We start from the raw sequence: 27036 nt of genomic DNA on the forward strand, positions 1-27036 counted from the left end.
AACCCCACCATTGCCTATTGCACCAAGACTCCCATTTATTGCACCATCAAAATTCAAGTTTATCCAACTAGGCTTAGGAGCCAACTAGTACACAGGAATAATTTAAGAGAACGCAAAAGAACCAAATTAGAAATGGTATTATGCATAAAACCCATTTGCCACAAATAGGCCTCCCTCACAGACTTCTAGACAAAAACCAACGACTGGGCAGTGGGAATTTGAACATCCTGAAAAAATAGAATTATTCCTTCATAAAAATGGCTACCTTCCCGAAGATTAAGCAATTGAACACTCATATTAACAATCATGGCTTTCAAGAAAAAGTTCTGAATTATATTGGATGAATCCAGAGAACAATGAAGCACAAATTAAATACTTTCCCAATTGCCCCTAGCATAAGTATAATGTAACAAAAAAAAAAAGAAAATAAAGAAAATAAAGAGAAATAGACTCCTCACTATGCCTGTATAAGTGACATCTAGAAGGAAAGATGCAACCTAAGTGAGCAAGCACATCATTCTTAAGAAGCCTATTATGAAGCAAATGCTAGCAAAAGGAAAAATTTTATGTAAAATATGCTTAACCTAAGGCTCCCCCATCCTATCACCAACCAAATAATTATAATAACCCTTCATAGTAAAATTTCCATTAGAATTCGGCTTCCAAACAAGCAAGTTAGGAAAATAAGAAGAAATAACAGTATCGATAATGAGACTTTAAACATAAGAAAGTCTAACACAAATACCTTGGGAAGTTGCCACTTTCCATTTAAGCGGATGAAATCTAAAACCAAGCAATTAAAAGCACCTTTTCTATCTAAAATCTTAAGCATATTAATAATAGGACACCCTAACATACTACTATAGCTTTTATTCCGTAGACTTATATAAGGAGCTCTCAGAAAGACATATACAACAAAGTCTTTATCAAAAATTTCCAAACAACCTAAGCAATAAAAGCTTTGTTTATGAAAAGAAAATCCTTCATACCTAAATCATTTAACAGAAGAATAGCAAATGTCCCAAGAAATGGAAGCCAATTTACGTTGAGAAATTAATCTAGTCCAAATAAAATTTCGAATGGCAACATTCATAATCTTCAATAAATCAGAAGGCCATCTATATATCACAAAAGTATGGATGATTTTGGGAGAACCATTGATTTAATCAAACATAGATGACTAGATAAAAAGAGATCTACCATTCCAACTCATTAACTAAGATATGATATTATAAACAACAGGACGATGATGGTAAGATTTTGGCTTACCTTTAAATGGTGGAAAATTCAAATAGATAAAATAAAAAAGCACCTCTACTCAGGCCAACCTCTCCTAATAAAGCTTGCTGCCTAACACTAAAAATATGAGAACTAAAGAACATGTAAGATTTTTGCTAATTCACCCAGACTTGACAAACTAGTATAAAACCAAAAAATTGTGCCACCAAACGAACATTAGAAACATAGCCCTTATAGAACAGACGGACATTATCTATATTAAGATGATAAGTACAAGTTTTATTATTTCGAGTAAAAGGCATCAGATCTCATTGACCTTTATTAACAAGTCTCAATAAACATTTACTAAGAAAATCCTCTGCCAAACCAAAAAGAATATGTGATAAAGGACTACCTTGACAGAGGCCCTTAGAGCATTTGAAGAAACCAACAGGAGACCCATTAATAATGATAGAAACCCGAGTAGACAATTCAATCCAAAAGCAGAAGGTAACCAAAAACTCAAAAGCCTTTAAAAATTCTAAAATAGATGACCATCTCATTGTATTAAAAGCCTTCCTTATGTGTACTTTCATGCCAAAATTTCCCCCAAAACATTTAGTATTTATTAAATTTGACAAAATTTTAGGCTGCAATATAGTCTTCAATATTGAAACTCTTAATGTATCCAAATTGATTCTGAAAACAAATCAAAGTAGCTATACCACCCAAAAGATCGGCCAAGACTTTAGCAATCATTTTATAAATGAAATTTCCAAGCATAATCGAATGATATTGATCAATAAAAGCAATATCTTGAACTTTCGACACTAGCACCAAAAAATTATAATTTAAGCCTAAAGCAAGCACATCCATAACAAAGAAATCCCAAAGAGTAGCCAAAATATCATCACCTACAGTATGCCATAAAGTTTGGAAAAATTTACTTGTAAAACCATCAAAACCAGGTGCATTGGGTGGATCTAGAGAAAAAACCACTTCCTTTATCTCTTCATTAGAAAGCAACCTTGTCACATTCAAATTTTCATCATTCCTCACCAAATTGTAACAATTCTGCTAACTACATTGTGAACATTTTCACCTCCACTAAAAGGTTTGCTTAAGAAGTTAACAATATGGGACCGAACTTGATCCTTATCTAGTGTCATGCAACCATCAATTTCTAAAGAGGTGATAGCCTTTTGTGACTTTTTCACCCTTAACACAGAAAGAAATAGCTCAGTATTTTGATCCCCATCTTGTAACCATTTCAATCTTCATTGCTCCTTTAGGTGACACTCTTGATAATTTAGCAGATTATCCAAAGTTGAATGAGCCTCAACTTCTTCCTAAAAGTCCTATCTTGAAAACCTATCTTCATTAATTTTAGCTTGAGCCAAAGCAAGCCATTTCTTAACATTAGAAAGCTGAATATTTAAAACCCCAAAAACATCATGATTCCATTGCTTGAAAACCAACTTGGGCCTCTTCAATTTTCTCATGAAAACATACATTGAAGGGTATGAAATATGAACTTTTTAAGAATCCTCTACAATAGGAAAGAAAAAAAAAAAAAACTAGGATGATGAAATCATATGCTCTGAAATTCAAAAGGCCTAAGACCACCACTATTATCATTATCTGTCACAACCACTAGAGGATTATGGTTTGAGTGATGCCAAGGAAGAATATAACAAATCACAAAACTTTAAACATCAAAAAAAGAAACAGAACATAAAGCCCTATCTAGCTTACATTGGATATAACTTTCTCACCCCCTGTTTAGCTTACTCAACTGAATTTCAAAGAGTTAGCATCCTTTATCACAGTTTAAAATTTATCATAAGAAATTCTTTGAGGAAGAACACTATTTTTTTCTTGTGGGTCGAGAACTGCATTAAAGTCCCCAAGAACTAGCCAAGGAAGCTAAAAAGTGTGACTAAGATTAACCTAGACCTCTAAACCTCCCTACACTACTAAATAGAAGCCCTGGCGATAACAAAAGTAAACACTTGAGCTAAATCATATGCATAACCTCCAAAGAGACTTGTTGTAAGTCTAAAAGAATAACTCTATGCAACAAAATGGTAGAAGAAGCAAATACCCAAGTAGAAGGTTCATGAGAACACATATTATTAAAATCCAAAAAAAGTAGACCCAACAACACTTGATAATTGAAGGGGACCGAATCAAAGTCAACAAACGATTTTGCCTAACAAAGTAAGTAAAGCTGAATTTCTCTATAGAAACTATACAATGTACTAAAAGTGGATAAACTACCGTTGCATGACAATTTCGAAAAATGACCTTCATTTAGAATGAGATTGTTATGCAATCCTTAAAATAGGCTTTGAACCAATGAGAAACTTATGTTGTTTCTTTTTAAAAGCTGTAATCTACTTTGACTTTTCTTTTATTGGCCAACTAGATTCCTTTTGGGAAATTGCTAAGGACCAACAACTTTGTGTTCAGTCATTGTTGGGTCATTAGCAATGGAAATAAGCTTTAATTGAGTTGCATCAATAATGATAATAATAACATTTTTTGTAACATGAAGTTGTCTCGAATCAAAATTTGCTAGCTATTTTACACTTTCATCTTCAATATGTGAAATAGAAAGAACCTCATCCTTAATTGAAACAAAATCATCAATAGCCATATTATCCTCCTCATCTTCCATCGTTGAACCCCTTGACTTGTTAGAATCATCCACACTATCATTATCATTCATAGCTTCATCCCACGTTTTTAAAATCTTGGATTGTGGAACACCATCAAGTTCAAACATAAAGTGGATAAAAAAAACCTGGGAAACTAGAAAAAGAGCCTTCTTACTACTTTTCCAACTAGCCAAAATGCTTTGATACGAACCTTTAATTCCTGCAGCACTTACAATAAATCCTAAGAAAACAAGTTCATCTTTGCAAAAATCACACTTTTTCAAGTTAGAAAATAACATTTCCTTCCTAAGAATATTTAAAACTTGCCTAAGATATCCTACATGCTCATCAAGATTTCGGCTATATACTAAAATATCATCAAAATATACAACCACAAATTTACTAATAAATGGATACATGACATTATTCATTAATTTCATGAAAGTGCTAGGTGCATTAGTTAAACCAAAAGGCATCACTAACCATTCATACAATCCATACTTAGTTTTAAATGTGGTTTTCCATTCATCATCCTCTTTCATCCTAATTTGACGATATTCTCTTCTAAGATCAATTTTTAAAAACATGCAAGCACCATGCAATTCATCAAGCATATTATCTAATTTAGGAATTGGATGTCTATACTTAATGGTAATATTATTTATGGCTCTACAATCAATACACATACGCCATGAACCATCCTTTTTAGGTACTAATAAAATAGGAACAACACATGGACTCATACTTTCCCTAATATATCCTTTGTCTAACAACTCACTTACATGCCTTTGTAGCTCCTTTGTCTCCTCGGGATTACTCCTATATGTAGGCCCATTAGGAATTGAGGCTCCCGACACAAAATCAATTTCATGTTCAATCCCTCAGATAGGTGGTAAACCTTTAGGAATCTCTTCCGGAAAGACAGCTTCAAAATCCTATAAAACAGAAAATATGGAACTTGGCAATTCAAGTTCTTCAAGGTTAGCTTGATCATTTAAATAAGAATCTTTATATATCATGACCAGAAAGATTTTACCACTCAAAAATGCCTTTTTAATCTCACCAAGACTAAGATAAAAATTCTTTTTTTTCTTCTCTTTTCTCTCTATTTCTTTCCCACTCACAGGTTCCACTTTTCCATTCTTACTCTCGAGTTTGCTTTGGTTTTTCCACTCAATTTGGGTTTTAGAAATCTTACCCTGGACAGCAAGTTTGAACCTACCATCTTGGATGGATGGTGAAACCATGGGTGCCATGCTTGGTTTCTCCTTGAGCCGTTCAGCCTCTATTTTTTGTTGCATTTGAAGTTGGTCTCTAAACACCTCTTTTGGAGTTAACGGCTCCAACTTAACCTTTTTACCTTTAAATTTAAATACAATGGAATTCTCTCTCCTATAGTGTATGGCATCTTTATCAAATTGTCATGGCCTTTTCAATAAAATATGACTAGCATGCATAGGAACAACATCACACAATACAACATCTACTTATTTATCAATGCTGAATTTTATTTTGGCCTGTTTGTTACCTTTCATCTCATCACTATCATTAAGCCATTGTAATCTATGGTTCTGGATGTTTGATTATTGCTAATCCTAATTTCTCAACTATCATATTACTAATTACATAAGCACAACTCCCATTATCAACTAACATGCTACATATGTTACCTTGAATGTGACATCGGGTGTGGAAAATGTTATCTCTTTGTATTTGATCGTCATCTTTGTACACGGTTAAAACCATCATTACCACCAAGCTTAATTCATCCTTTGAAGCTTTGAGTGTTTCGGATTCCTTATGCTCTTCATCTCCAAGCTCCTCATCAACACATTCGGCATCTCCCTCGAATTCCTCACTTTCAGATTTCAAGTCACCATTTCCTTTCAGTACCATGAGCACCCGTACCTGTACAACCAACAACCTGCGGGTCATGGATGAAGACCCGTCGATCACTAGGAATCAAGCTAAGAGGTTTAGGGACAATCTTACTGCCTTTATCTAGGGATTAATTTATTTTCAAGAGGGCTTATCCATACTTGAAGATCCAAGACCTATTTTTAGCATACAAGTGGTGGAAGCCGATATGGACCCGGGTAGTGATTTTGGTGCATCTATGGATTCCGGGCAGCGGAAAATGGGTTCAAATCTTCTTGAATTGACTTGATATCATTAAGAAGTTATGGAAACTGGTCAAGGCTGAAGATAAGCTGGTCATTTAAGTGGTGTGCAGATGAGAGAGAAATTAGTCGGGTTTTGTCGTATTTTCCGCTGGCTTTACTGTATTTTGCTGAGTTGGCTTTTTCTCTTTCCTCCAAGCAAGGGCAACGTGTGGGACTCCATAATAATCTTATTTGGAATCCTACAAAGCATATAGAAGCTGATTTGAAGCTCAAATTGGTCAAATATTGGATAAAGTCAACTTAGTCAAAAAGCTAGAATTTTAGTTTCCTAATTTGATTTCTACTTTTTGTTTTAGAAAATTACCTTTACTTTTGGTTTTTATTTATTTATTTGCTGGAAAAATAAGTTTAGGAAAGTTATTATTTTATTATTTTTATTATAAATTAATTAATTTCTAATTCAAAATAAGGGAATTAATTAATCCAAATTAGATTAGGATAGGGTGTGAAATTAGGCAATTTCCTAATTGGATTCTATGTTGGCCAAAATTTTCTAATCCTTTTAGGGTTTTATTTTGTTCATTCAAATTCTATTTAAAAGCTTATTTTCAATGAGAAATCAAGCTTGAATTTTATACAGAAAATTATTTGTGAGATTGAATTCTCTTTGTTCTTTTGAACACCTAAAACACCATTAATGAATGAGTGTTTTAGTTTGACTTATCAATAGGCCTTCCATCACCTATTGTGGCATCTTCATTATATACCAAGGTTTCTAATCACAGGTTGGTTAGGGATCAAGGTGACCATTAGAACTTGAACATAATTAGATCCAGGCTAATATAATACGGGTTTAGACGCAGGTCGTCCTAGGTTCGTATCAATTCTCTTATTCAAGCATTGATTGGCAATTCGTCCTCGTCCTTGGCACTTAAAAAAAAGAAATCATGGGTTCTTGAAGGTTTAGGGTCAGATTTACCTTTATATTTGTGTGCCTTGACAGATTCGATTTTGACCTCCCTTTTTAGCCGAGTAAAACTTTCTTCAACATGCTTCGGTTTTGTCTTTACTTCATAGGTGGGGTTGCTTCTCCAAGCACTTGGATTTGATCTTCCACTGTTGGATACTCCACCAAACTGGGAACTTGTACCCCTCCTCTTGAATTGATTATCAAGTTTGATAGCCACATGCAACATCCCTTCCAATTCCACATATTGCTGTAATTCTAGTTGATTGGCTATCTATTGATTCAAACCTCCTAGAAATCGTGCCATGGTTGCTTCTCGGTCCTCATTCATGCTCAACCTCATCATGAGTATCTCCATTTCTTTGTAATAGTCCTCCACGATCCTCCTTCCTTGGGTAAAAGATTGGATTCTTTGATACAGTAACCTATGGCAATGAGTCGGTACAAATCGCTTCCTCATGGCTCCTTTCATTTGTCACCAAGTGGTGGTCAATTCTTTGCCAACTCTTCTTTGAGTACTTTGCTCATTTGTCCACCATTGAAGTGCATAATATCCAAAACTCCAAAGCTGCCAACTTTACCTTTGTAGCCTTAGAACAGTTATGACAATCGAAGATCATCTCCATACGCTCCTCCCACTCTAAGTACACCTTCGGATCACTTTTTTCCATGAATGATGGGATGTTGACCTTAATATTCCCAAGATCATCATCATCATCTCTTCCATGCCTCCCACGGGTTAGCCTCCCTTGGTATGCAAAAGCATCATCGACCTCCTCTTCAACGTTATCTCCATAGTTGCCTCCTTCAAACTCCTCCCTAAGGTGTCCACGGCCACCTAGTCCTTGATCTCGACCTCCATGTGGTGCCCTCCTAGGATTCAGTCCACCTTGTGAGTTCTCAACTCTGTCCAATCTTTGATCTAGATTATCAAAGCAAGCATTCATCCGTTGGAGTTGTTCCATGATCGCCATCATGTCGGTATGTTCATCTCCAATTCCTGTAGCTCTAGAATCCCCTTTGAATCCCATGGATTCCTCTTCATTGATTCGCAATGAGCCATCTAATCTTCCCATCCTTGGATGTGCCATGTTAGTAAAAATAATACAAAAACTCTTACCAAAATCACTCATTCACTTTTTTAAGCTCACACGTTCTGGCTTTTTTTCACTCAAAGAATTAACTCAAAGTTCTAATTAAAATACACTTAAACAAAAATTAGATCACAAATATGCCTTCATTTAAAGTATCAATAAAACAACAACTAAAATGAACAAATACCGAGTGAGTTTTAAACACCTAATTCTCGGGTTTCTAATAAAAAATAAGGCAAATTAACAAAGGAAATTTTGGAATCAATAAGAACTGGATGAGATGTTAAGAAATTAAGAACTCAAGAATAAAATTGAGAAAAGAGATTCAAACAATGAACAAGAAAAAATTCGAACAAAAATAAGGAATAGTTGTTGGTTGTTGTTCCCGTAATTTAAGTTTTTTGTCTCAATTCCTTTAACCAATTTTAATCCCAAAAATTTTAGCAATCAAAGTTCAGATTTTCAGCAGAAGATATTAAATTCCAGCAACCTCCAAATATCACAAATTCAAATTCCAAATTCAACAAGCCGGCCTTTTGTGCAGTTTTTTTTTTTCTCGGCTTTTTGGCTTTGTTTTTTTGTTTTTTTTTTCTGTTTCTTCTTTTCTCTTTTTTTTTTTTTTTAATCACAAATAGAACAATGCAACACAAATCACAGTAGTACCAAAGACAACACAAACCGCAACTTAAAATCCAACCAAAAAAAAAAAAAACAAAATCAAACCCGTGACCACAAATCATAAATTTGCAAATTTTGTGAGTTATGAAATTTGTTGCCACAAATCCTCTCTTCCCTTTTTTTTTTTTTTTTTTGAATATATGAATGCAAATAATGAAGATTCAAATAGCAAAGAAAAATCAACAAAAGACCCCACAATAGGTGATAGATGCCCTATTGATAAGTCAAAACTAAAATACTTGTTTTCTTTAGGTGTTTTAGATGTTCAAAGATAACTAAGAGAATTCTTTTCTCGCAAATTAATTTCTGTAAAAATTCTAAGCTGTCTTCTCATTGAAAAATAAAGTCTTTAATAGGCTAAAATCATAAAATAATAAACCCTGAAAAGCTAAGACAAAAAACGGCCAAGCATCGTAAATCCCAAAGGTGGCCGAATTTTGCATCCTTTCCTATCTTAAATTGGATTAATTAATTCCTTTATTTTTAATTAGAAATTAATTAATTTACAACCAAAATAATAAAATTCTAACTTTCCTAAAATTATTTGTCCAGTAAATAAATAAATAAATACCAAAATAAAAACTATATCCTAAAACAAAAAGACAATGTTCAAATTAGGAAACTAGTTGGTTAGTTCGACAACTAAGCTATCTTTGACCAATCTCCAGCTTGTTTAGGCTCTAAATTAGCTTCCATATGCCATATAGGATGCCAGATAGGATTAATAGTGAGTCTCATATGTTTCCCTTGATTGGAATAAAGAGAAAATGCTTAATCATCAAAATACAGCAAAGCTAGCAGCAAATACAGCAAATTCGGCCAAGAATCTGCTCCATGTGCAAATGACCTCCTTGGTTGGTTGTGTTTCTACCTTGACTTGATTCCATGATCTCTTAGTGATATCAATTGAATTCATGAAGTGTTGGATCCATTCCTTGCTACCCGGATCCATCTAGACCTCCACAACTTGGATGCATAATATAGGCTTTTGTTCTTCGGGTAATGGCATGCTCTCTTGAGTTTGAGTCACTCCTTGAATGAAGCTAATCAGATTGTCCTTGAATCTCTTAGCTTGTGCCCTAGTGATTGATCCCATATTCATTTGTACAGGATCAGTGCCTTAGCAGGTAGTTGGTCGTACGACAGGTATGGACGGATTCTCATCATGCTCTACCAAAGACTCAAAAGAATTTTGCATTGCCATAGGAACCCAAGCATATTGAGATTGCTTATTATCCATAGGAGCATTTGCATGAGAAGCAAGATGAGACTTACCATCTTGATGTGAAGCCTCCTTAACAATTGAGTTCTTTTTGCTCTCCAAAACCTCTTTTCATGATAATGAATGATAGGAAGCCACAAAATGGCCAATGCATTTGAATGAAGAACAAAAATCAAGGAATGTTTCACGGTACAGATCAATTTCAAGGCAATCATCATTTGTATCGAATAACAACTTTTTTGGAATGAAGCCAGCCATGTTTACATCAACCAATTCACAAGCATAGTGCCAAAAGAGCTCGAAATAGTATTGTTATCTATCCACAAGGGTACCTCAATCCCTCTAGTTAAGTTTATAGGGTTCTTGGATACCAAAACTCCTAACTCAAGTTGTAAAACCATATCAACATTTGCACATTACTAGATTTTTGGTTGTGGATAGGCCCCAATCTGGATCCATCATGTTGTTTCAGTGAATACAAAATTGTCACTAAATATGTCCCACCGATCGTGTATGCTGCATATTTGTTTCCTTCCGAAGTTACAGTGGAAAAAGTGGTTGGGTTGCACAAATCTTACTTTATGCCAGATGAAGTGAGGCTTCACCTTTCAATGTTAAGCATGTTATTGAGTAATCCACTATCGGGGTATGTGGCCATATACAACGATGCATTTAGATTTGGATTATATACCTACCACTCTCATATGCCATTAGGGATATCATGTCTACTTTGACTTTGTCTCCTGGCTAGCTAATATCTAGGCGTTTCTATTATAGTCACTTGCAGCTTGTGGAACAACCATTGTTTGGCATTGCAAAAAACTTGGTTAATTGCTACGAAATTCTAAGTGACAAATAAAAATTTATTAGTTTATATAGGTAACTGGTGATTAATATTTTGTTTGTCACATTTAATGAGTGAATCATTTAATTAGTAATATATTTTTACTTTGTCATATGTTTTTATAATTAATTGCCTTTTAAATTTTGAAAGCAAAATTTTTTTTGAACTTTATTTGGTGGTAATGGTGACAAACATTTTGCATTTGTAACTAATTTACCAAAATTATATTAGAATTATATTACTCAACTTATAAAGAGATGTACAAAAAGTTATAGAAGAATGTAAAGCATTTGATTGTGACAAGCAGTTGATTTTTCACCTGCAATAACTTTTAATATTTATAAATTATTTTATATTATTATATTTTAATTAATATATATTATTATATTATTTTATTATATTAATTATTTTATGTATAAAAATTAATATTTTAAATTAAATATTTATAATATTTATAATTTTATTATTATTTTTATTAATATTGATAATTTTATCTATATTTTAATAAAATTATATTTTTAATATTTTCATAAATATTGGTATTTTCATGTGATGTTATCATCGTTTTTTTTTTTCTTTTTTCTTTATCTTTTTTTACCCATTCCACATTGTTACCTTTTCGGGTCTTCTGCCATACCTGTCCAATGCGGGCTTGATCTAGTACTGTCCTATATATATATAGTATAGGTGCTAGTTTTGTCCCATCCGGAAGATATAGCTGGAGCCGGCAATTGATTAAATAATTGATAAGACAAAGGAGAATGAATCTGACGATAAAAGACAAATGAAAGAATGCAGCAATAAGTTAAATAATTGAAAAGACAAATGAGTCTGATGATAAACGTGGAGAAAATGTGTATATGTAAAAAGGCAATAGATTCTAGTTCTGTATCAGTGGCGGACCTAGAAAAAAAAAAAAAATCCTAGGAGCACCGTTCCATAATATATCTAATTTATATTATGAGGAAATACAAACATATACATACAATATTATTTTGTTTTGTTATACTATAGTCTATGGTTAATTAGAATAGTCATAAAGTATGATGAAATTTCTTTACTTTTCTGAAAAAGAATTGGAGAAAGTAATGATTTCAATACTTTTATCAAAAATGGTTTTGTATTCACAATAAATTTGTTAACTACTTATCAAAAAATAAACATACACAAGACTCATTGAGACTAAAAGAGAAATGTTTCAAATATAAATTATACAGGATGATATGATCAATAAATATTTTTTTTGGTTTAAATTACAAACTCTTTTTGTTATTAACTAACTGTATCAATAAGTATAATTATTGATACGTATACAATAAGTAGAAAATACATGAATTCAATAAGTATTATATATATATTTGAATAATAAATAAGTATTACATTACTATGGAATTATAGAACTATCATAGTTATATTAAATTATATTATTGCTGATAAGGGAGAGAAACCAAAAATACCTATTGATAAGTTTAAAATAGTGATAAAGCCAAGAAAATAAATGGAAAATTTCAAAAATAAAAAATAAACTCATTTGATGGTGGAGAGACAAAGCAGGGGGGCACAATTGTGTATATAACTATTTCATAGTGGGTAAAATAGTAAACAAATTGATTGAGTACCATTTAAAAAAATTTTAAGGGAAAAAAATTTGAAAGCCCACGTGGCAGTGTTTTGTACCATCCCATAGGACAAAATCTTGCATGAAGCGGTGGTACCAGCTCTCAGTAGGTACCACTTGATGTCATTTTATGCCATGTGAAAATCACCAAAATCACCAGGAGAGGAAGAGAGATCTATAAAAATTGTATGTAGGCTGTATTGGCTATAAGGATGGAAGAAGTGGTAGAACGCGTGCAAAAGATATACATTTTCAAAAAAGAAAATTAATTAAGATGGTGAGTTGGTATCACACGGCATTTTCTTAGGCATGCATAAAATGATTTCAAGCGGTACCAACTGAGCATGCAAGATTTTCTCATCCCATACACATAGCTGGACCAGCAGTAAGCAGTAAATTAGAAAATTGAAAAGGCACAACCATTTATGAAATTATTCGACTAATTATAATATTAAAAAAATATATAAATAAAATAAAAATTTATTTTTTATGAGTTTAGATTTTTAAAATAAATAATATTTCAATATAGTATTAGAATTTGAGTTTAAAATTCAACAATTCCATCTAAAATAAAAAATTAAATATAAAAATCATAGAAAAGTTCAAAAAAAACTAATCATCTATGAATTGTCACTTTCCATTATCACTTTAAACTTTTGAAATAAATTATATTTAAACACATAGTTATATTAAATTATATTATTATTGACAAGGGAGAGAACCAAAAATACCTATAGAGAAGTTTAAAATAGTGATAAAGCTAAGAAGCTGCATGGAAAAGTTAAAAAAGGTTTAAACCGATTATATGGTGGAGACAACGCGCCGGGGGCCACAATTGTATACATCTATTTAATAGGGCGTAAAATAGTATACAAATGAAATGGGTAGCATTTAAAAAATTAAAAAAAAAAAATTGATGGGCCCGTCCTGCAAACGTAGCTGGACCAGCAATAAATCAGAAAATTGACAAGGCGCAACAGGGCGTATGTGTATAAATACAGGTGTTCGCGTACACTACCGCAACCACACCCCTTCGAAAAACTTTGAGACCATACAGGAGTGAGTAGAAAAATCAGCAGTATGGCAGCCAATGTGTTTGGAAACCCTGTGACCGACGACACGGTGAGACTAGTTTATCCAGGCCTACAAAAAATAACGGCAAAACACAGGGCAGAAGTGGCTTTGATGTATAGAAACGCTGAAGATAAGCACGTGAATGTGAATAGATATGTGCACAATCTCAAGGCAAGCTACGGCACTGGAACCTCAACACTCTGCATGATTTACAACGCTACCGGAGGTAACTTGACGTTTTCTAGCACGTACAATTGGGATGGTCAAGTCTGGCAATCTCCGTACCCTCCGATCATTCAGAATGGGCAATGGGCTGGATTTCTGCATGTCCGCAGTAGATTGGTTGGTCCGTCAAAAGCAGCTGTTGTGTATTCGGGCAGGAATAATGATGGAAGTGGGTGTGACTGGATGTTGGCTTGGAACACCAAGCGCCTTAATTATGATAATCGGGTGAGTAGCTTGCTCTATAATTGGTATTGTTTCTACTCTACTGGATCCAGATCTTCTCATCCTTTTTTCTTTCTGTCCACACCAATAATATAATGCCATTTCATTTAAAATTTTTATGAAATTAATTAATTAGCTGTTATTATTTTGAATCATAATTTTGATTGATTAGTCTTCTTCAATTTCATCGTTAATAGTATTAATCCATTTGTTTTCAGGTCTATACTGAAATCCGTGGAGCTGGTCATTTTAATGTCAATCGTTGGGACTATATCAATAGTCTGTTGAAACAACAATCTAATAATCATAGTGATACTTGGAATGGATGCTACTCCATTATTTCAGTTGGCGGAGGCAGTTCGCCAGCACTTGAGGCAACAATGACCTTGGCTGATCTCGATGCCAAGTTTATGGAAATTGCTCGTGCCATTGCGATGCCAGAGGGGCTTGATTCGAAAACCGTTGATGATGATGGAGATGCTGAAGCTCCTGCCGAATAATCACCTTGGCTGGTGTCGTTCACTTTATAATTCAATAAGGCGTACGTCAATTAATTAATCGTACTTTAATGTCCTAAAAACCATGGTGGATAATATTGCCAAAATAAAACTTTAATGTCCTAAAAACTATGGTGGACAATGTTGCCAAAATAAAACATAATATTTTATGTATTGGCAAGAGTGCTTTATATGGCTGCTAGTGCAACTGCAAGGCAGCTAGTCATGTTTTCTAGAATAATTATATAATGAAGTACTGCTTTATGCTTTTAAAATAATTGGAAGATGGTTATGCGATCTCCATCTTTCTTTTTTATTTTTTTATTTTTTTTCAACGATAATTAATATATGCAATTCCATTCCATTGTATGCATGCTTCTTACTGTAGACCACATACCACAACCTTTTCACCTTTCCTTTTTGAACATTCACGAAGGTTTCTAGTTTGATGGTGAACACGTACAACAACAAATTCAGGCTTTAGCAACACAGATATTACGTAACTAAATATAAAGTTTTCATAACTAAACCCATTTAGTGTCAAAAAAATAAAATAAAATAAATTCATCCTTCACAAGTTCGTAACGGTATCTTTGACACTAAAGGATCACAGTGACAAAAGTAATGACTTTGTAGCTGGTCGTAACATTTTAGTGATAAAGTTGATGCTTTAATTATCCCAATACGATGTGATTGAGAGGAATGATTTTTTCATCATTATCGTTCCTATTCCTCTTCTGCTGAATCGTCTTCTTCTTCCGCTTTCCAACTATATGAATATTCCCAGCACCCATGGCTGTACTAGCTAGCAGCGGCACCCAAAACCCAGCCTCAGATCTGGTCGTTCGTGACCGCATCGCACCTGCACCATTGCCCTTGAACCATCAGATCTAGTCGTTCTGATGGTCTCTGTTGGATAAATATATGAATATATATATGTATATACATATGGATAAGATAAATATAAACTAAATACAGAAAATTAATAATATTAAAATTAGAACCTATAGGTCCTTGTATTGATCTACTTTTTAGAAGTTTACTAAGGTTTGTATGATACTACAGTATCTTTAAGAAGTTTTTAGCCCATAAATGCAGGAGTTTTGTGACGAAAGTCTCCCAAGATACAACGGCTGCAAAGATCTTGGACACGACCAGTGATGAAAATATCCGTATCAATGGAAATGTCGAGGGTATGATTTTACGGAAATGTCGATAAATTCATGGAAACTATAAATATTTAATTTAAAATATAGATTTTTGCATATGAAATAATTAATATAGTAAAATAATGCAAAAAAAAATACAATAATTAGAGTATAAGAATAATAACATAGTCCATAAACATTAAAACTAATAGTACGTAAAGAAAATATAATATTTGTTAGCACCAAAATATAGAAAATTTAACAAATGACATTAAGATACATGAAATTCTTAAATATAATTCATAATACATCATCAATATCAAAAAGAACTCCTTGGTGCTTCAAATTGATTATTATATCCAGATATTTTGCGAGTATAACAATAGGCATTCAAATTCATCATACTAGAGAAATTTTCCATGTAATTGTAGATATGCCAAGAATATATTTCTCTATCGATTCCAATCAATTGTCCAAGTGGAGGGTAATGTGTATTTACCCAAGGAGGAGTACAGCCTTCATTTTGAGACATGAGATGGTTAAAGATACCAATATTGTAATCATTATAAGGATTATGTGATCTCATTTGACCAATTGGATATGCAGTTGGAATCTCAGAATTTCCGTATTGAGAGCTAACTTGTGTATTTAAACTTATTGCATCCAAAAAGCTAGAAAGATAATCTTCAATAGGTTGATCCATCATAGAAATTCCATAATGCCTTCTTGAACCAGTGCCTGCTGTTCGAGTCCCATGATCAAAATCTTGTGTGGCATGTGTGTATTGATCTTCACCAATAAATGGACTTAATGGTTGTTGGCTTGGTTCTCGATAATATGCTTCACCCTCACCTCCACCAATATTATATCCTCCTCCACCATCGACACCACAACCATTATCTCCATCATCGTCATCATCATCATCGTTGTCATCATCATCAAGATCAACAACATCATCATCATCATCATCATCTTCTTCCTCATCCTTATTTGGTTAAGCATAACCGCCACTAAATGTTTCAAAGGTAGGATTAAATCACTTAGTTAAAGGCTTTGTCACCACTTCAAATGAATTATTATCTCCACTATCACTGCTCATAACTTCTTCAGCAATAACATTATTAACATTTATCCCTAATTGTGAAGCATGCATTGTAACTTGAGGATCTGGATTACCTTCATCATCATCTAAGTATGAATTCTTAACCCATTGGACAATAGGATTATCTTCATCTACACCAGGGTCAGTTCCAATTTAAAAAAGATCCAAATAATCTGAATCTAATTGCTGTTGATTTGTTATTTCCATGTCACGAATCCACAATTTCATATTATAGTAGCAAAAAATCAGTTTTTGAAGTTATTTATATGCGAGCTTGTTTCGTTGTTTTGTGTGTATCAAAGCAAATGTGCTCCAATTATGCTCAGAAGCAGATGATGATACAGTTTGTGACAAAATACGCATTGCCAATTTTCTAAGTGTTGAAGTGTTATTCCCGTACATTGTCCACCATTCAGCTGCATATTTCAACATTATAAATAAAAACATATTAAATTTCAATAAAATTTTTAATATTCCACACATGATTTATCGATAATAATTAATAAATATACTCAAATGCACATATCAGGTACCATTTCTGCTCGAGCCGTAATTGTTGCACGATTACTAAACCATTTTCGTGCATCTCTAAAACATATTATCTACATGTAATAATAAAAAATATATATAAGAAACTTTATTAATATGTTAGTTTGATTAAAAAAGTAATAAATCTTACTTCATTTCCAAATTGAGATATATGATCCGAATTTGGATCTAACACTGCAAAAACATCGTGAACAACTTGTATAAGATCTGGATCGGTATCAATCCCTTCTTTATACTAGAATCATGGATTCAAAAAGTATGCCGCAAAAATTTTAAAAAATTAAATCTAATATATAAATTATTTGACAAAATGACAATTAAGAGGACGTAATTGAGATAAAATTACCAGCCATATGGAGAGGATGGGAAAGTATATTATCCCATCGATGATTTATGATGTTGATAACCCACTGAGTTCCTCTTTGGTTGTTGATTGCATATCTCATCTTTTGAAAACAATCATACAATATTGGCATCGTAGGTATAAACTCAGAATCAACAATCCGCAAAATAGTATATAATGGCTCATATATATTAATAACGTGAGCAACATAATCCCAAAAATGATTGTTAAGGATAAGTTTTTTCACTTCTTTACCCGCTTTTGTTCGACTCAATTGATGCTCAACCCAAGCATCGCTAGTAAACACCTGTTTAAGAGAAAATTTCCTTTTAAGGAGACTATTTAAAGCAATGTAATTTGCTGCAAATCTTGTTTTTCCAGGTCACACTATGTCTTCTTTACATATATCTCGCATTAAGGAAAGTAACCAATTATGATTATAAATATAATTGTTTATTATTCTTCCATGCTGAATGGCCCTTGCAATACTTTCTTGCTTTCCTATATCTTCAAATATAAGATCAATGCAGTGTGCAGCATATGGTGTCCAGTACAAGTTGTAATTTTGCATCAATATTTTACCAGCTTTTACAAATGCAGAACCATTATCTGTGACTACTTGCACAATATTGTTCTTGCCCACTTCATAGATAACATCCTCCAAAAGCGTAGATATGTACTTATGGTCTTTGATTTTATCTGAGGCATCAATTGACTTAAGAAACACCGATGACCCTTTGCAATAAACCATGAAATTCAATATGAACAATTTAGTTGGTCCTGTCCATCCATCACACATAATCGTACAACCATTTGTCTTCAATTTTTCTTTGAACTTTTTTTCAATATGTTTTTGCATATCTTTATACTCCATATCTAGATACTTTTTTTTAATTTCATATGGAGATGGAATTTCGACTCCCATACCTGTCTGTTGAGCACCAATGATCATATTTTTGAAATGGTGTGATTTTTCCTTTGCAGGTGGAACATTATCATAAATAAAAAATTTTGCTACTAGTCTTCCCAATGTTTCTTTCACAGCACCTTTTTTCAACACATCTTTTATGTTGTTTTATTTTGCTCTGGATGACTTATTTAATGAAGGTACAACTGGAGGAAATTGTTGAGACTGTTGTCTATGAACGGCCTCCCTTACACTTATTGCACAACGAAACTGAGAATATGATTGACTACCATCTTCTTTAATAGATCCTGATCCTTGACCTCTCCGATCAAAAAAATTTCTCCCATCTATCTTGTTTAGAAGCACGTACTGCAGCTCTATATGAGTCTCGTTTATCAGGATGTATATCAGTTGGATATATACATACATCATCATCATCATCATCATCATCATCATAGTTACTTCAAGATGAGACTAAATTACCCCACAACTCATGCGGAATATCTTCTTCGATTGCCTTTTTTTTTTTCAACTTGCATGTTCTTTTTTCCTTAAAGAGTTATAAATCTCTTTTTTCACTTCTAGAGGTACATTCGGGCATTCTTTTACATTATTTTTGGATCAGAATGAAATAAATTATGCTTGAATCTTGTTATTCCACCACTTTGCATTTTATGGTTACAATATTTGCAAATTGTACCATACTTATTACCTTCAATTGGAATACAATATGACCAGCTGGATCTGCTATTCCACCACCACTTTCCATTTTTTTTCTTAATAATCATAAATAATTATTAAGTTAATTTCTTATAATAATAATAATAATAATAATAAGAATAATAATAATAATAATAATAACAAGAATAAGAAATAAATCATAACAACAATAATAATAATAACAAGAATAAAAAAAAGTAATAATAACAATAATGACAATAATAATAATAATAATAACAAGAATAAGAAAAAAATAAATAACAATAAAAATAATAATAACAATAACAATTAATGAGAAATAAATCATAACAATAATAACAATAATAACAAGAATAAAAAAAGTAACAATAATAATAATAATAATAACTATAATAATAAGAATAACAATAATAACATGAATAAGAATAACAACAATAATGAGAATAACAATAATCAAAATAATAATAATAATGATAACAATATGAAAAAAATAAATAACAAGAATATAAAAACTTAAATAACAGTAACAATAATAATAACAATAACAATTAATAAAAAATAAATCATAACAATAATAATAATAATAACAAGAATAAAAAGAGTAATAATAACAATAATAATAATAATAACAATAATAACATGAATAAGAAGAAATAAATAATAATAACAATAATAACAACAATAATAATAATAAGAAAAATTTTATAATAATAATAATAACAAAAAAAAAATAATAGTCACAATAATAACAATAATGATAATAACAACAACAACAAAACATTAACAATAATAATAATAACAATAATAAGAAGAATAAAAATAATAATAAAAATAATAATAATATATTAACAATAATAACAATAATAGCAATAACAATAATAACAATAATAATAATATTTAATATGTTGTTATACATCCAATTTAAGCATTATATTTATACTATTAATAACTAATGCACAAAATCATATTAATAAATTTGACAGTTAATAAATGTTAAAATACTAATAAATATCAAAATTCATAATTACATAATATATTATTTTGTAAAACAAAATAAGTTCTATATTAAATAGTAAATAAATTTTTTATAATATTTGTTATAAAAATACTTACTTTTAAAGATCCAGAAACTGTGAATTGAAACTTTCTTTCTATCTTAAATCCTCCAAAAATTCTTCTTTTTATGAACATAAAATACGGAATAAAGAAATAAAAAGATTTTGAAAATTAATCACCTTCACGCAAAAAAAAAGCGTTCGTTATTTTCTAATTTTTTGATACTTTCAAATTCACTTTTTCTACACAATTTCATATTGAGGAGAAATAATTCAAAACGTAAAAATAAAATTTTATAGAAGTGATGAACGAATGAATATCACGCTTTTATAAAAGAATAAAACAACAGTACAAAAATTTCCTTCTCTCACAAATAAATAAAAATATTTTTTTCTCACGTGATATATGTACGTTTTAAATTTTTGAAGTACAAAATTATAATAAACTATTTTAAAAAATGACAAAGCATTTTTTTCTTTTTCAAATGGTTATGGTTATACTTTGTTATTTTTCCACCTCATTACTCTATTCCCTCATGATTTTTTTATTTTCAATCTGTATCCAGAAAAAATCTATATATTTATTACTGTAAATCCGTGAGTTTTTTTTTTTAACTTGTTATTACTATTACCATGTGAATTGTGATAAAGCTTCAGAAATCGTAGAATATATCATGAAAATACAAAATGCTTGCAAAGATTCTCAATATTTTTTTCCTGAACCAACAGACTGACTGACTGTTTTCTTATTCTTTCAATCCCCCTCTCAATGCTTACTGCAATTAACTGGCCCGAGCTCCACTATATCCTCCCTCTCACTTCTCAATATACCCAGAGTTGTGTAGTTTATTATGATTAACAAATCTACATTCAAAGAATAAGATTGCAAGTTTGCAATATCTTTTGGCTAATAACAGCTAAAGAATGTGGCACTTAAACTAGACAAATTTATCTTGAAAACATCTCTTCTAAAGCACACTAAGTTCCTAAAACTCCAAGAACAAGACCCACAACCATTATGCTCACATGGGAACGCCATGTTCCCCAAGCCATCTCGTCTATGAAAACCACCAGGTGGAACAGAGAAGGCAAAATAAAACCCAATGCAAAGCAAACTCCATTACCCACCAAGCACAAGAAATCAACAAAATTAGGAACCAAAATAGCCACCAAACTCACCAACAAAACAGATAACCATCTAAGCGAAAGGCAACATCTTCCACCCCAAAATCTTCTTTCCACTATTTCATAATCTAGGTTCATCATTATAGGTAAGGTAAAGAAGAGATTCACACAGAGACCAAATTTCACCAAAGTGGTCACCAATCTGGCTCCCATGTTTGCTGTGATCATTTCTTCTGTCTATTCACCAAAAGCAAAGTAATCGATAGCTCCAAAACTTCCATATATCTAGCATATGGAAGCCATAGTAAAAGCAACAATTTTCCCAAATTTTCATTTGTCTCTCATTTCTGATTCCAGAGGGAGAACCATACCAATCCCTTCAAAGCAATAAACAGCCACTCCTAATAAGCAATAACAACGCGATGTTGCTGTTCTTCAATAAGTGGACAGAATTGAGCTTCTGGCGAGTGTGGATTAAGAGCATCATGCAGTGGTAGGTGCGAGATGCAACGGCGAAGAGCATGAGGAGGCCGCGAACCCAACCAGTGCACTTGAAAGTGTAAGGAAGGCCGAGAACTCTGGCCCCGATGATGGCGATGAAGACGTTGGCGAAGGTATTGGCTTGGGAAGAGAGAGATCTGCTGTTGGGGTCTCCCTCGCCGAGGAGCGGGGTTTCTTCTCCAGGAGGTAGAAGGACTTTGAGAGCATTAGAGGAAGAGCTGGGATTGTTTTTGGAAAATCCAACGGTTTGAAATAATTCCCAGAACGAAGAGCAAAACAAAATCAAGACCGTAAAGAAAACAAAAATAGCCTCCTCTACACTGCTTCATGAAATCAAATTTTCATCTTTCTCCAAATCCAAATTAATTCACAAAACAAAATAATTTAAATAATAGCTAACAGAATCAATTACAAAAATAGAAGCAGGGATTCTTGTGAAAGATCAAATTGTAAAGGCCAGAGGGTACCCGTCGAATTTAAGCCAAACACTAGAAAGGTATGAAATAAAATATGAATTTCATCAGATTTCCCATCAAATTGCAGAGTGCACTGGTTGGGATTCTTGGGAAAGATCGAATTGCAGAGGATACCCATCGATTTTCATCAGATTTCCACCGAAATCCATCCAATTTCCACAAGTTTCCCGACATTTCCATCTACTTATTCTGACAATGGCAAAATTTCACGACACCGGCGATGTTTCCATGACACAACCGATGGAAATTCCCCCCCCCCCCCCCCCCAATCGAAGTCGCTGGTTGACAATACCTGATAATATCGGCGACATTTCGCTAAAATCGTTGACGTTTTCTTCCCATAATACACAATACAATCGTCACTGTACTTATTTTTGACAACTTACTGGTTGATGTAAACATTTATAGTTACAATCTACAATCATCATTTCATTTTTGTGACATCATTGGTTGACACAAATATTTCCAATTGCAATTCTTAATCGTCATTGTTTCTTTCTATGGCATCTTGCTGGTTGACATAAAAAGTTTCAATTACAAAGTACATATGATTTTTTGACAAAGTTCTATTTTTTATTTTTTTTTAATCATTGACATGTCAATCATTAACCATGGTTAAGTTATTTAAATTGTCACAGAAACTATCTTTTTAATTTAGTGACACTCTTTTTGTATCTATTAATAATATACCAATTAATTATTATTTGATAAAATATTGTTTTTATTAGATCCCACTAACTGATCATTTTAGCAGTAAAATATCATTTATAAATCTAAAACGATAAAAATGCAATTTATATAAAATCAATGATATTTTATTACCACCAAATATCATTTATATTAAAATTCCAACATGTAATGGTGCATTATATACAATAAACTTAAAAAAAGGGAGGGGGAGAGAGAGAGAAACTACATGGTGCTTGCCTAGTCTTCCAACCATCTTCTTCTACATCATCAAATGCAATTTCATCATCGCCATCTTGCTCAAGGACTTATTTTCCACTAAAATTGCCTCCAAGTTGACATAGAGCCAAACCTCTGAAAGAGCTGGCTCTATATCCTGTAAATAAACCAAAGCGCTTCAGTTTCAAAGGTCCTAATTTACATATATGAAAACCCCTTTTGATAATATTAAGAGGCAAAACCAACAGACAAGATTATTTTCTTGCATGCAAAATAAGTGAAGTTAAAGAGTTAAATACCATAAGAAAAAAGTGAAAAATAATTCAAGACACTTGCATTGAAAGTTGCGTCTAATATTGTCGTAGAGAAGTAAGATCCTATCTGATGCCAGTTCAAACTGAATATTCCCCTGATACCAATGGAAGATATGGCTTGTTAAACTGTAATGCAACATGCAGATAAAGACCAGTTGCAATCTAAACTATGCATCTCAAGTCAACATGAAACTCAATGGCTTTTATTTTTAGGCAGATAACAAACTTTCCATGCTTTTATCTTCCAAGTTATCACAATGCTAAGAGCAAGTAAAGCTACCTTGTCTATATCAATGTCGTACAAGTGATTTAAACCAACAATGTAAATATTCATGACAAAGGCAGCAACTATAACCTGAAGAGTGCAAAAAAAAATATGTAACAATAGTACTTATAAATGCCATGCAATTTCAAAATTGCCTGATTTATTTGAGGCATCACCTCAAGAAACCCCGTGAAAATAATGGAGAAAAATCTGACAGCTTCTCAACCTTAGGCATTAAGGAAGAAGGACTCCAAGGTTCACTCGGTTTGAAATATTCCAATAAGAAGTAATCAATAAAATGGATCTTAATAATACCAATAAAATATGAAATAAACCAATGACAAGAAAAAGGTGATGAAAAACCATTCCCACAAATATTTGGCCTTTGGAGGCTTTAACCCACTGGGGGTCCAACACAACTATGGACTAATTGAATAGCATATAATAACTACACGAACAACACTCGGCTTCTTTAAAGATCTAAGCAATGAGCTAATCTACTTAACGCTGTTCCAACATTATAATACCAACATCAAATCACCAATTGAATGCAATAAAGACCATTCAATTAATTTCAAAATACTGCAGGCTTCTATCAACATAACTAAGACTATGTACTACTCTAAGCTGGTAAAACTTTCAATTCTATTATAGATTAAGAGTGACATTCATAGAATCTAAAAACAATTTACAAAAAGGATAAATTAACAGTGACAGCAGAGGACGGACTGACCTTCTTCATACTTGAAGTATTAAGTAAGATCGATAATCTTCATCAACGGCCAATTTCACCAGTTCCAAGAAGTGTAGATGAAAACATCTCCTGCAATAGAAATAGATTTACGGCTTTTTAAAAATCAAGTGGTAAATTCTCTTGATTAAGATCCCAGGAAAGGAAACAAAACACTCTCTTGGTTCCAAATACCCATACCATCTTTCTCTACCTCTCTCTGTCTCTCCCAATAACCTAGAATAATAATGCAAAAATAAATGAATAAGAAATAAATTGCATAGAATATTTAGATTCTCTTAGTAATTCATTTTGCATTCCCGACAAATAATTCAGATAATTGAAGATAGAAGAAATAAAAGTTTGTCCTATGTAATTCAAAATAAATAATTTCTTTCAAGAAGTGATACTTGCGAGCTGACTGATGAAATCATTTTGGAATCTTGCTTTGTCCCTATCTCTTCATTTACTTGCATCAGCACAAATCTGGACATAAAAGAACATAGGAAATATTGCATGGACGTTTAATAAAATCAAATAACCTGGATCAGTCTTGCAAGTCCTAATACAGCAAAAGTAGGTTGAAAAAAAAAAATATATATATATATATTAAATTAATTACCTGGAGAAAAACATGCAATTTGAACAGCCTCCAAGCATAATGCAATAAAGCTCAAATAGATAATTATGAGACAAAATTTTTGGGGTTATGTTAAGATGGATTTGCTCACATGTCTTGACTGTGTACATAAAGTTCATGAAATTAAATAAACTATGTGGACAGATACTTAAAAAAGGCTACTACATTTCATGCCGATACTTAAATGTATTCAAAGGGTGTTTGATTGACATGTCATAAATGAATCCACTATTTTAGAATAACCGACTATATTAATTCTTTAATATCAAATTCATAAACAATTAAAGATAAGCAACCGAATAAAGAAACCCATAGTTCAAATACAAGCTAGGTTTTTCTTTTTGGTTTCCCCTTTTAACAAGGTAATCATCCAATACAAGAAACAGAACAAAAAAAAATGTGGAACTTTTTCAACAACATACGTTTCTCAATTTCCCAACTTGGCTACGGGGACCAATAATCTCATAGTTTAAATGGCCGTGCAACGGATCAATCCGCGATTGGATTTCATAAGAATTAGCCACTGGTCTCATTACAAGACCTTCCCTGCATCCACTTCTCCAGGGGCAAGAAAGAGAGTCCAACATCAAACAGGTTATGCACACACCTGTACCCATGCAATTGAGGCTGGCATTGAGGCTGTGATCTTGACGACGGCAGTGATTCGGCTGACAACGGACTAGTCGAGACGGCAGAGGTGGCTCTCTCTTGCTCTCCTTCCACTTCCATTAAGTTCACCAAACTACTATACAAAGCCATCTTCCCATTTCTTAAAAAGAACGATGAATTACAACATACAAACCCAGAAGACGATTTCCTATAGTCCTTAAATCGAAGCAATAGACGGTAACACTTAAGGAGAATAATTTTTGGGCCTTTAAAGTTTTGGGCTTATGATTTTCCTAACAGCTGTATTACGAGGGATTTGTTTAAACTAAAATAAATAAATATTATTTTGAAAAAGGTGAGTTGAAAGCTTCAAGAAAACAAAAATTCTGAGTTGAGAGGTTTAAGCATACACATTCTTTCAACGTTATTTTCAACGTTGTTTAAGCATACACGTTCTTTCAATGTTTTTTTTCAGTTCTCAGCAAAATACAGAAAAATTGAATTTTTTGAAAAATTACGTGGAAAATAGAGAGAAAATATTGATTGTCGACAATTTTACCGAAATGTCACCGATATTATCGGGTGTCGCTGGCCATCGACTTCGATAGGGGGGGGGGGGGGTGGGGAGAAATTTCCATCGGCTGTGTCGTGAAAACATCACCGGTGTCGTGAAATTGTGCCGTTGTCGGAAGAAGTCGGTGGAAATGTCGGGAAACTTGTGAAAATTGGATGGATTTCGGTGGAAATCTGATGAAAATTGATGGGTACCCTCTGCAATTTGATCTTTCCCAATAATCCCAACTAGTGTATTCTACAATTTGATGGGAAATCTGATGAAATTCATATTTTATTTTATACCTTTCTAGTGTTTGGCTTAAATTCGATGGGTACCCTCTGGCCTCTGCAATTTGATCTTTCACAAGAATCCCTGCTTCTATTTTTGTAATTAATTCTGTTAGCTATTATTTAAATTATTTTGTTTTGTGAATTAATTTGGATTTGGAGAAAGATGAAAATTTGATTTGATGAAGCAGTGTAGAGGAGGCTATTTTTGTTTTCTTTACGGTCTTGATCTTGTTTTGCTCTTCGTTTTGGGAATTATTTCAAACCATGGGATTTTCCAAAAGCAATCCCAACTCTTCCTCTAATGCTCTTAAAGTTCCTCTATCTCTCAGAGAAGAAACCTCGCTCCTTGGCGAGGGAGACCCCAGCGGCAGATCTCTCT

The 27036-nt window shown here is 32.7% G+C and overlaps 1 protein-coding gene, 1 non-coding gene and 1 pseudogene across 2 annotated transcripts; 2 read left to right on the forward strand and 1 right to left on the reverse strand.

Moving 5' to 3' along the window:
- Positions 1-13428: 13428 nt before the first annotated feature.
- Positions 13429-14720, forward strand: LOC107434676 (23 kDa jasmonate-induced protein). The gene is made up of 2 exons (XM_016046165.4): positions 13429-13948; positions 14164-14720. The coding sequence occupies exons 1-2, from the start codon at positions 13505-13507 to the stop codon at positions 14443-14445; spliced, it is 726 nt and encodes a 241-aa protein (XP_015901651.1). The 5' UTR covers positions 13429-13504; the 3' UTR covers positions 14446-14720.
- A 6503-nt stretch (positions 14721-21223) lies between these two features.
- On the reverse strand, positions 21224-25735 carry LOC125423057 (amino acid transporter AVT3B). The gene is made up of 6 exons (XR_009638868.1): positions 25625-25735; positions 24777-24799; positions 24577-24655; positions 23848-23922; positions 23301-23410; positions 21224-22089 (listed from the first exon to the last, which is right to left on the reverse strand). It is a non-coding gene; the product is annotated as an amino acid transporter AVT3B (transcript).
- A 1223-nt stretch (positions 25736-26958) lies between these two features.
- The window catches only part of LOC125422927 (amino acid transporter AVT3B-like), an 868-nt pseudogene continuing 790 nt past the window's right edge, over positions 26959-27036 (forward strand).

The sequence above is a fragment of the Ziziphus jujuba genome, chromosome 5, assembly GCF_031755915.1.
Source record: "Ziziphus jujuba cultivar Dongzao chromosome 5, ASM3175591v1".
Classification (NCBI taxonomy): domain Eukaryota; kingdom Viridiplantae; phylum Streptophyta; class Magnoliopsida; order Rosales; family Rhamnaceae; genus Ziziphus; species Ziziphus jujuba.